Source organism: Bufo gargarizans, chromosome 8, assembly GCF_014858855.1.
Source record: "Bufo gargarizans isolate SCDJY-AF-19 chromosome 8, ASM1485885v1, whole genome shotgun sequence".
Taxonomy (NCBI): Eukaryota; Metazoa; Chordata; class Amphibia; order Anura; family Bufonidae; genus Bufo; species Bufo gargarizans.
In genome coordinates, this window is record NC_058087.1 from 42,407,208 (window position 1) to 42,419,337 (window position 12,130).

The 12,130-nt window shown below is 38.3% G+C and overlaps 1 protein-coding gene across 3 annotated transcripts in view; it reads right to left on the minus strand.

Moving 5' to 3' along the window:
- ZNF385B (zinc finger protein 385B) overlaps nt 1-12,130 on the minus strand; it is a 732,466-nt gene that overhangs the window by 223,928 nt on the left and 496,408 nt on the right. Inside the window, exon 1 of one of the 3 annotated variants that reach the window (XM_044304852.1) lies at nt 10,918-11,090. The exons of the other annotated variants lie outside the window; for them this stretch is intronic. Within the exon in view, the coding sequence (XP_044160787.1) occupies nt 10,918-10,975 (58 nt within the window). The 5' untranslated portion in view covers nt 10,976-11,090. Of the gene's footprint in view, nt 1-10,917; nt 11,091-12,130 lie in introns of those variants that run through there. 3 annotated transcript variants of the gene reach the window in all.

The window sequence follows — 12,130 nt, forward strand, 5'->3', positions numbered from 1 at the left end:
GTGAAAAAAAGGAAATAAGGTAAGAAAATAGTGCAAAATTGGTGCTGGTTCACTCAAATATATATTGTGCACGATAAAAAATATAATAAAAAATTGGATAATCAGTACTGATTATAGAATATAATGGTGTGAGTGATATTAAGAACAATGTCAGATATTTACTGGTAGGGAATCTGCATTGCTTGTTCTTCTACTCGTTGGATTTACCAATATTGGAACATCCGCCCTTTAATGGTAGAGACGGTACCTTGCTGGTAATATATATAGAAGTAGTCTTTTATATATTATATAGTTTCCCGGTGCAGTCTATTCATATATTCGTCCTGTTTAATGGAATACTTAGTAATTAGAAGGTTGTACTTTACCCCTCTTCTTCCGTTACGGTGTACTCCTTTGTGCAAGGACCTGCGTGGCGTCCCACGTGATCTCTCGCCTTACCATGTGATGCTGCACGTGATGATGATGCGGGTCAACGTCACACGGTGATGTGGTTCCTGATTGGCCAATCTCTTTTGCTGCGGGGTATTTGAAAAGATTCTCGCTGAGAAGAATATGTTCTTTGCGGAAGTTAAATAATTCCAAGTGGTGGATATCCTTTCGTCCTCACTGCTTCCTTAGACCAGACGCGTTTCGGGACACTTTTGGTCCCTTCCTCAGTGGTTTGTGTTGTATCAGGAGCGAGTGAGGATTTAAATGCTGTTTGCTTTAAGGGGCGTTGCCTTCAATTTGATTGAGTTGCTTGTAAATCCTGGTTTGGATTTGGTTTGTTTAAATCCTGGTCTGGATTTAGTATGTAGAAAAAATGAAATGAGACTGGGATGCATATAAAAGTAAAAATAGATAAAAATGAATAAAAATGAAAATAAAAATAGAAATGAACTGATGTTTGTTCACATTATTTGTGTTGTTCTATATTTCTTGTTAGGAGTAATCTGTATTACTATTATAAAAGATCCATGTATGTCTTGGATCTCATCCCTAGATTTATGCTCACTGTTTTTCCGCTATTTGGTGATTGCGGTTCTTTTGCAAATATGCGGTTACAGTGCGTTTCCCCCCCCCCCCCTTTTTTTTATCAAGTGTTATTTGTTACTTGAAGTCAAATTGTTTGATTTAGGTGGGGAATCTGGTGACTATGTCGTATTTAGTCACAGCTTTATTATTTGGGTCTTTAGTGAATGGTATTTGTTGTAGCTTCATTATCTTAGGTCGTCTTATACTTACAATTATAGTTTGGTAGGTGTTTTGTATATTCTGATCTGCGTAATCTTGAGCTGATTGGCTTTCTTATTTGTATCTGTGTCAAAAAAGAATGTTATACCTTTGTTGGTATTCCTATGTCCATTACGGTTTTGATGCGGTTAGTGTGCGTTTTTTCGAAATATTCGTATTTATGAGATTTTTCAAGATTATTTTGAAATCGGGATTACTTGTTCTTTTCATGTAGATAATTAAATGGATTCCTGCTGTTACTTGGTTTGATTTTAATAATTGTTAATAAAATAGACTTCATTTTTACAATTTCTTTGGTGGTTTCTGCTATTTTGTGCATCTGATGAGTGTTTGGAAGAGATATTTCTCTGCCCACACGCATCATGAAATATCTCTTCCAAACACTCATCAGATGCACAAAATAGCAGAAACCACCAAAGAAATTGTAAAAATGAAGTCTATTTTATTAACAATTATTAAAATCAAACCAAGTAACAGCAGGAATCCATTTAATTATCTACATGAAAAGAACAAGTAATCCCGATTTCAAAATAATCTTGAAAAATCTCATAAATACGAATATTTCGAAAAAACGCACACTAACCGCATCAAAACCGTAATGGACATAGGAATACCAACAAAGGTATAACATTCTTTTTTGACACAGATACAAATAAGAAAGCCAATCAGCTCAAGATTACGCAGATCAGAATATACAAAACACCTACCAAACTATAATTGTAAGTATAAGACGACCTAAGATAATGAAGCTACAACAAATACCATTCACTAAAGACCCAAATAATAAAGCTGTGACTAAATACGACATAGTCACCAGATTCCCCACCTAAATCAAACAATTTGACTTCAAGTAACAAATAACACTTGATAAAAAAAAGGGGGGGGGGGGAAACGCACTGTAACCGCATATTTGCAAAAGAACCGCAATCACCAAATAGCGGAAGAACAGTGAGCATAAATCTAGGGATGAGATCCAAGACATGCATGGATCTTTTATAATAGTAATACAGATTACTCCTAACAAGAAATATAGAACAACACAAATAATGTGAACAAACATCAGTTCATTTCTATTTTTATTTTCATTTTTATTCATTTTTATCTATTTTTACTTTTATATGCATCCCAGTCTCATTTCATTTTTTCTACATACTAAATCCAGACCAGGATTTAAACAAACCAAATCCAAACCAGGATTTACAAGCAACTCAATCAAATTGAAGGCAACGCCCCTTAAAGCAAACAGCATTTAAATCCTCACTCGCTCCTGATACAACACAAACCACTGAGGAAGGGACCAAAAGTGTCCCGAAACGCGTCTGGTCTAAGGAAGCAGTGAGGACGAAAGGATATCCACCACTTGGAATTATTTAACTTCCGCAAAGAACATATTCTTCTCAGCGAGAATCTTTTCAAATACCCCGCAGCAAAAGAGATTGGCCAATCAGGAACCACATCACCGTGTGACGTTGACCCGCATCATCATCACGTGCAGCATCACATGGTAAGGCGAGAGATCACGTGGGACGCCACGCAGGTCCTTGCACAAAGGAGTACACCGTAACGGAAGAAGAGGGGTAAAGTACAACCTTCTAATTACTAAGTATTCCATTAAACAGGACGAATATATGAATAGACTGCACCGGGAAACTATATAATATATAAAAGACTACTTCTATATATATTAACAGCAAGGTACCGTCTCTACCATTAAAGGGCGGATGTTCCAATATTGGTAAATCCAACGAGTAGAAGAACAAGCAATGCAGATTCCCTACCAGTAAATATCTGACATTGTTCTTAATATCACTCACACCATTATATTCTATAATCAGTACTGATTATCCAATTTTTTATTATATTTTTTATCGTGCACAATATATATTTGAGTGAACCAGCACCAATTTTGCACTATTTTCTTACCTTATTTCCTTTTTTTCACGCTTTTCTACTATTTTCACGATTACTTTTGAATCAAAATCATACTGGATTACCTTTTACCTACAAGGTCACTGTACATGGACTGAAGAATACAAATACTCCAGAAAAACATCCCAACTATATGACTCTACATTCCAGGACTCATTGAATAGACTCTTTCAATATTTTGAACACCAGATACAACTTTATTTTTTATTTATTTTTTCTTTTACCTATTTCTTTCATTTTTATTATATCTTTTAACATATGTCCAGATAATTTTTTATACATATAAACAATTAAAAATTAAAAATATAATTAAATAAGCCAATTGAATACCTAACTGTAACTAATAAATACTATTTATCCAACCAAATGTGAGTGTGCCATCACAATTCTGTTTTCCAATACAATACATTCTCGCGGTTTTTAGGTGTACCGGTGATTGAGCACCTCCATCCATATTGACCAATCGGTGAGCCTCAGTAACACTTCTAATCACAACTGCATATCTGTGTCTCTCTGTCTCACTCCATCAGCTTCTCTCCATCTCCTCCTCTAAGATTTTTATGGGCAGCATGTTACTTTCAGTGAGCTTTTAATCCATATGGCCCCTCAAGATGGATTTTAGCTGTGAAATGAGAGTGAATGATCAGTGCAGGAGGCAGGGTGTAGGGTTGGATTTCAGATCATTCAATCTATTAAAAGGTTTCTTATATTCAGTTGTCCTATATTATTAATTGATGCAAACTTTGCTGGAAGTACAAATGTCGAATGAATCATACATTTAGGTTGTCAACATTTTAAACCATGTTTTGATTAAAATTTTGTTTGATCCGACAAGTAAGATTCTCAACTTTTACTTTAGGTAATAATTTTTTTAATTTCAGGAAGAATGATTTGGGTAGGAGGAAGCTGTTCATGCTTGAAACAGTACATGGTTCTAGGTTGTGCTTTTCCACCTATTACATTATTTCATGGTCATTTGATATCATTATGAGCGTGAATATCCTTTTAATTACATGGGAGGATTACATCAAGATTATTGTATCACATAATAACCTTTTGAATAATACATGCAATTCTTCGTTCTTAGATTTCTGTAGTCCTAACAGGTCAGGCACTGTGGAAAGTAACATTCAGCTCCTCTGTCCAAAAACCAGACTGCTGGTTCTTGACAATTCTTTAAGAAAAACAGCAAGAAAAGAAAAACTAAAACTCATGACAAATCATGTAAGTTTTTTTTTTTACTGTACTGTAAATATATTCGGCTATTTATCTATTTACCTTTACCTTTCAGTGTTTAGCAAATCGAAGTTAACGAAGTGGAATTCGATCAGATTTTCAGGAAAAATTAGATTTGCCACGCTTCATAGTAATGAATCATTTTCCCTGAAATAGCAGTGGAAAAACAAACAAAAAGAAAACCTCACATCATCCATTTGATCGCAGAGAGGCAGTTGCGACCATCTTGATTGAAGAAACATGATCAAATGGATGAGATGACTATATACTTTTTGTTTTAACCCCTGATTAGCCCCCTGATAGGCTGAATGTGACCCTCAGATTCCACGATCAGCTTTGAACGTGGCATCTGAGGGGCTAAATGACCGGCGGCGGCCTGTCGTTCTATACAATGGAATGTGATTTGTTACGAAGTAATTCATATCGAATCAACTTTCTTGCCGAAGTTCGGCAAGGCAGCCGAATAAATTTTTTGAAAACTTCGCTCATCACTACAAACAAAGAATCATTGCAGAAATAGAGAGAAGATTGGACCTCTGTCTCGGCGCTGTCAGAAGGAATGAAGTACCAGGTAGGTATTGGTAAAAGCAGATAGTAGTTTATTTACAGTCAATGCGTTTCAAGGGCTGGAGCGCCTCCTTCACCAGAACAGTGGTCCCATACACATTCAGGGATTTAAAAAGCACTTTGGGCGCGCAGGTTGAGGGGTGAGAAGGAAGAGGTGTGTTTTTGCATAATTACATATGTTAATGGTATATTAAAATATTTAAAAATATCCTCATTTAGTCAGAGAAGCTTTATATACATCATATTATATACAAGCATATTTAGCTGGTTATCCTATTTGGTTTGTAGTTCGGCGGTATGCGCTCTTAGTAAATGTCTAGCGCGATCTGCTGCCTCACTCATTGAACAGGAGGCATATGCGATCGGCTGGGTGCGGGACTTCTATGCTAATCGCTGGATTTGTACTGTGTTTAATGCTTGTCTCAAAAACGGTTACTATGTTGGATAGAGCTGTGTGTAAACTAAGTGGCTGTTCTTATTTCATAGAAGCAGCGCTGAGTTTAACTCACTGGTGGGCACGCGCGGCTCTCAAATGGAGCCGGGACCTTGCATGTAGAGTTTGTGTGGGGAGACAGTTTCCTATGGAGAAGGCGGAGTAGGGTGTCGCTTTTGTGGGTGTATTCGGCATGTTTATATGTACCGAACAATAGAGAAACTAATGCGGCAATGACGGCATCTAGGTAGAGCAAGTACAGATAGAGATGCGGATGCTGGGGGAGGGGAGGTTAGATGTCAGATATATGGATAGCCATTTGTTCTATATTAGAAGCAACAGTATATTATATTTGTCATTAGTATGTCTCAAGTTCCCTGTTATTAGAAATCGCTATAAAGGGAATAAAAAACGTGTGAAAGGGCTATAAATTAATTCAAAGGAGGACATGATGAATAATAAACGACTGTGTGTGCGTGTCTATCTATCCATTTTGTATTAGTTTTAGATATCTTTGGATTGGTTAAAGGGAACCTGTCATGTGGATATTTGATTATAATCTAACTAATTATATACAATCATTAACTACTAAAAAGTGCCTTAGATGTATTCACTTACTGGTGTGACAGATGGTTACCTCATAATATACACACAAAGATGCCGCATGCTATCAAGCTGATTTGAGTCCAGCGTGATGTCATTGAGTCCAGCGTTTATTTAATTCAGAGCTATAGCCACTCCCCTGCCCACCTGCTGCTGATTCATATGGAAAAAAACTGTCATTCAGCAGCAGGTAGGCGGGGAGAGTCAGGAGCTCATGAATATTCAGGACTCATCATTAGGAGCTGGAGTTTTTCAATACAAGATGTTGGCAGATTGACTGGGTCAATTAAAGAAAGTGAGCCAGCATTTTGCTAAGAGAATCAGTCACTTATTTATGTTGCCCTTAGTTAGGACACCATAAAACTGGTGACAGGTTACTTTAAATACGTTTTTTGATAGTAGACGAAGGTCCGCTGAAACGAGCGTCGGGGCTGGCGCCATACCAGATGAGACACATAATGAGTACACAGACTCTGTTCATTGTATGTATGAGATACTTATCTTGCACTTTAATATTATGTATAATGGGGATTGAGTCACCACTTGTGTCTCCTGATGTGGATGTCGCCTTTTTCTGCACTTGGTTTAATGTATGAATTGTTATTTATAAATTGCGTCAATAAATTATATTTATATTTCATGCGGTCTGGCAATATTTATTGGCATATAGTTAGACACTTTTTTGCCATAGGCATGAGTGGATTGTGTTATGGATGGTATTGATGTGTATGGATGGTTGTTTCATCCATTCATTTTTTTGAATATTTATGGCTTACAGTATTTTGGATAGAGTTCCTATCAAGTTGACATAGAAACTAGCAAACATACAAATACAGTACATAGTGCAGACAGGATTTACTGTATGTAGTAGCAGAGGTGTAGATGATTGTCAGCAAATACTAGATAAGAGAGTCTAAAACAGTAAAGTGAGAAGCGAATCCCCCCCGTGTTCTAATAAACATTTTATCAAGTCATTTCTAAGCCCAATTGGGTGCCTTAGTGTAGCACTTACAGAAACAATTGGGTCAGATGGCGTTCAAGAGGCTGTCAACACACTACAAATGAAATGGATCACACATCGGTAATGATCTCTCTATGCCTTAGTTGTGGTAATGAAAACTGCAAGCCTGATCCTGTAGTCAGACAGCCTGCCATGTGGTCAAAACACATCCCAGACTATAATGTCACCAGGCAAGATCCATTAAGTGGTGCTATAATGAGGTATACTATACCGCAGTATGTAATATAGTTTAATAAGTTGTTACACTCATCTTTATTCAAGATCCTGGGCAACATTTATTACAGCACGGCTTCTCCAACCATTCCCCAACTCTTATTTACCATTTTTGTAATGCTATGTGTGGAAGGGCTTTGTAGCAACAGAGTTTTTAACCTCCACAGGAACGAGGAACATGTGTAAGGGCAATCTCGCTTCTTCTATTCCTCTATAGCTAAGCAACCCTAAAACCTTGTTCATCCAGGGCAGTATTAATGCAGTTTTTGATCTTCTTATTAGCACAGTGACAGATATTACTCTGTCATGCTGATTGTTTTAGAAGAGCAGATTGGTTGCTTTAAAAGAAAGGGGGGGGGGGTGGTGGTGCTTGAAATAATTTAATTTCTTCTTCTGTTAACCATGGTTACCTCCAAAGAAACACGTGTAATAATCATTGCTTTGCATAAAAATGGCTTTACAGACAAGGACATTGCTGCTTGTAAGATTGCACCTAAATCAACCATTTATTAGATCATCAAGAACTTGAGGGTTCAATTGTTGTGAAGAAGGCTTCAGGGTGCTCAACAATGACCGTCAGGTGCCAAGACCGAAGTGGATTCAGCTATGTGATCAAGTCACCACCAGAGCTGGCTTTGGAATGGTAGCAGGCACAGTGAGGTGAAGGCTTTTGGAGGATTGCCTGGTGTCAAAGACAGCAAAGAAGCCACATCCCTCCAAGAAATACATCTAGGACAGACTGACATTCTGTTGGGAGTACAGGGATTGGACTGCAAAGTTAATTTCTCTGATGAAGGCCCCTTCAGACTGTTTGGGATATCTAGAAAAATCATTTTCTGGAAAAAAAGTGAGCACTACCATGAGTCCTGTGTCATGCGAACAGTAAAGCACCCTGAGACCATTTATGTGTGGGGTTGCTTCTCATCCAAGGAAGTGAGCTCATTTAAAATTATGCCTAAGAACACTGCCATGAATAAAGAATGGTATAAAAAGATCACAGCCTCCAAGAGCAATTTCTCCCAACAATCCAGGAGCAAGTCGGTGATGAACAATGTTTTTTCCAGTATGATGGAGCCGGACAAAAGTAATAACTAAGTGGCTCAGTGAACAATACATTGAAATCTTGGGTCCATCACCAGGAAACTCCCAAGATGTCAATTACATTGAGAACTCGTGGCCAATCCTCAAAAAGTGGATGGACAAACAAAAACACATAAATAAGGATAAACTACAAGCACTGATTAGGCAATAATGGAATGCCGTCAGTCAGATTTTGGTCCAGAAGCTGACATCCAGCATGCCAGGGTCAACTGCAGAAGTCTTAAAACGAAGGGCCAACTCTGGAAATATTGCACCTTTGCACAAACTTAATGTATTTGTGAATGTAAGTAAAAAATAACAACAACTTATAAAATACTTATAATTCTACTTCAGTATACCATAGAAACATCTGAAAAAGCAACCTAAAAACAATGACTGAAGCAAAAACTTTGTGAAAACCAAAACTTGTATCAGCCGCAAAACTTTCGGTCACGAAAGAATACTAATGAATACCTGCAACCACCACTAGAGGGAGTCTACTGAGCTAAAAATAAAGTACGCAGTAAGCTCTGTGTATTGCGGAATCCACTGTAAATATACAAGATAGGCTACTCCAATGTCCCACTTTTCTAGCAAGTCAATGCATCAAAAAATGCTAGCAAAAGCTGCATGAGTCAGCAGTTCACATTACAACCACTGAGGGGTCACACGTAAACAAATATAGCATTCACATTTCCTGACAAAGTATCAAGAAGTCATGTATTTTTTCAAGGCTGGTCTTCTCACACCACACATCTTGGATATGATGTGGATTCCGTTTCCGCATGTCCGTATTTCCGTTCCGAAATAAAAATATAGAACATGCCCTATTATTGTCGGCATTACAAACAAGGATAGTACTGTTCTATTAAGGGCCATCTGTTCCGTTCCGCAAAATACGGAATGCGCACGGTCGTCATCCGTAATTTTTGCGGATCTGTTTTTTGCGGAACGCAAAATGCATACGGTCGTGTGCATGAGCCCTAAAGAGCAGAGATCTCCCCATTCGTTGCTCCAGTTGCCATACTAGATTTATTTGTAGCTGGCACAGCTCTCTCCCTGTAAGGGCTCATGCACACGGCCGTTTACCGGCCAAGGACGTATTGCGGCTCGCATACGGCGGGTCCGCAATACACGGGCATCGGCCGTGTGCTCCCTACATCACGGATACGAACCCATTTACTTGAATGGGTCCGCAATCCGGGAGATGCGGTGCGGTGCAGAACGGAAGCACGGATCGGAACCCCACGGAAGCACTACAGAGTGCTTCCGTGGTGTTTCTGTCCGTGCCTCCACACCGCAAAAAAATAGAACATGTTCTATTTTTTTACGGTGCGGACGGATCACTGACCCATTCAAGTTGAATAGATCTCGATCCATCCCGGCCGCCGCACTGATGTTGCCCATGCATTGGGGACCGCAAATTGCGGTCCCCAATGCACGGAACGGACGCACAACGGCCGCGTGCATGAGGCTTAAATGTCACAGCTTCTAACAATAAATACGGATGGCAGCTGAATGATGCAACAGAGCATGTGCGACCACATCAGCGATGTTTCTGAGGTGGACAGAGAACTAAAGATGCAGTTATTCAATAACATTTATCTGTATAGCACATGTATATTGAATAATACATTTTTAATTAGATGTAATTACAAAAGTATTCAGATCAAGGTACTGATTTAAAAAATGCTGAATATTTTTTATGGGACAACCTCTTTAAGAGGTAGAAACAAGTAGGCACGGCCTATAAAAATATATTTTCAAAATTATTGTAAAGAATTTTTGACAATAAAGTCCCTCTGCACAGTTGTGCATTTGTTTTTTCTGGTGTACTGTGCAAATTTCTTAAAGAAATAGTTGTAGCAAGTGATGTGGCAAGAATAAAAATCATGTGATGTACACATAGATGCACGGCTAATTAAGACACGCTTCTGGTACATAGAGCGCAACTGCAACCAATTCTGCACCTGTGTGTCCATCACATCACCAGGGCAGATTTATTTTTTATCCTCTGGAAGTAACTGAAGGGTCCAGTTAATGATTACCTCCAAGAATTGGATCACTAAGTGCATTGGAAATATTGCAACTTTTACCCCTTTCAGTTGAAACTAAGACGTCATTCACAAACAGAGCTGTGGGCATGGATCCTGTAGGGCAAAAGTCCCTATGGTCCTATATGGCATCTTGCTACAAAGATATTCACACCTAGAAATAATGCTTCTTGGGGAGAACATCTGCATAATACAGCATTACATATTTCAGTCCATGCCATATGACAGGTGGAGACAACTCTGCGTGTCTACGGAGCTGTAATAAGGCTTGAGGTTTAATTTTCAAAAATTATATTATTCCCAAAAATATTTAATTACATGTAAATAATATGTGTATTATAATAATATTAGACACTCACTAATAAATAACATAAATGCTAATTATTTAATTCCATATTATTACTAAATCCATATTTTCTGTAAGGCTGACTTCACTAAAAGCTAAATAATTCACAGTAAATTATTTCATATGACTACATTTTATATATATATAAAAAATTGATTATTGTAATATGTGATAAAATCAACAATAATAATTTTGCCTGTACCTGGGTGATCACACATAACCAGTGAAGAGAACATCGGAAAAGGAATAACCTGTTTCATGACAATTTCAGGTGGCTCTCACTCCTTGCAGTGATGAAACATAGAATAGCAGGTAGATGAGCGAGCAGGTAAGACCGAAGGAAAAAAAGGAGCCCTCCCTTATTCCTTTTCACAATAGCTGCCACCATCCCATATGACTATACATTAGACTAACTAATACTACCACTTGGTGTCTTCCTTTGGCCTTTGCACTTTGTGTTTCCCAGTGAAAAAGTTAGGCTTGATGAAACATTAACCAGGTCTTTTAACAGAACCAACAGTGTCAGATGAAAAAAGATAAAATAGCACAACACCCATTCCATACAATGTTAATAGTTTCATTTAAAGGGGTTGTCTGACCAGTAAATGGCATTTATCATGTAGAGAAAGTTAATACAAGGCACTAAGGCTACTTTCACACTTGCGTTGTTAATTCCGGTATTGAGAGCCGGCAGAGGATCTTAATATTGGAATTAAACAGATCCCTTTTGACTTTGCACATCAGGATGCATCCGCTCTGTTAAGATGCAGTTGTGTAAAATCAAAAGGGAAAAAAAACTGATCAATCACTAAATACATTGAAAGTCAATGGGTGACAGATTCGTTTTTTTTAGGCTCCATGAAAAATGGATCGGTCCCCATTGACTTACATTGTTTTCAGTGCCGGATCCGTTTTTTCCGTTTTTAGGACCGGACACAAAACAGCAGCTTGCTGCGGTTTCGTGTCCGGTCACAAAATGGAATGCTGCTGGAACGGAAGACATTCTGATGCATCCTGAACAGATCTCTTTCCATTCAGAATGCATGGGGACAAAACACAAACTCTTTTTTCCAGTATTGAGAGCCTCTACCTGATCTCAATACCAGAAAACAGCAACGCAAGTGTGAAAGTAGCCTTACTAATGTATTGTGATCATCCATATTGCCTCCTTTGCTGGCTTGATTTATTTTTCCATCGCATTATACACTGTACGTATCCAGAGGTTACAACCATCGCTGCAGCGCAGGATCCTGGCCACCAGAGAGGTCGGCGACTCGGCACTTTTTCCTATAGTGTGCAAACATGACCACCACTGCCATCAGGGTGGTCATAACTCCTGGAAACGAACAGCGTATAATGTGATGGAAAAATTAATCAAGCCAGCAAAGGAGACAATTGTCAAGCTTCGGTGTGCG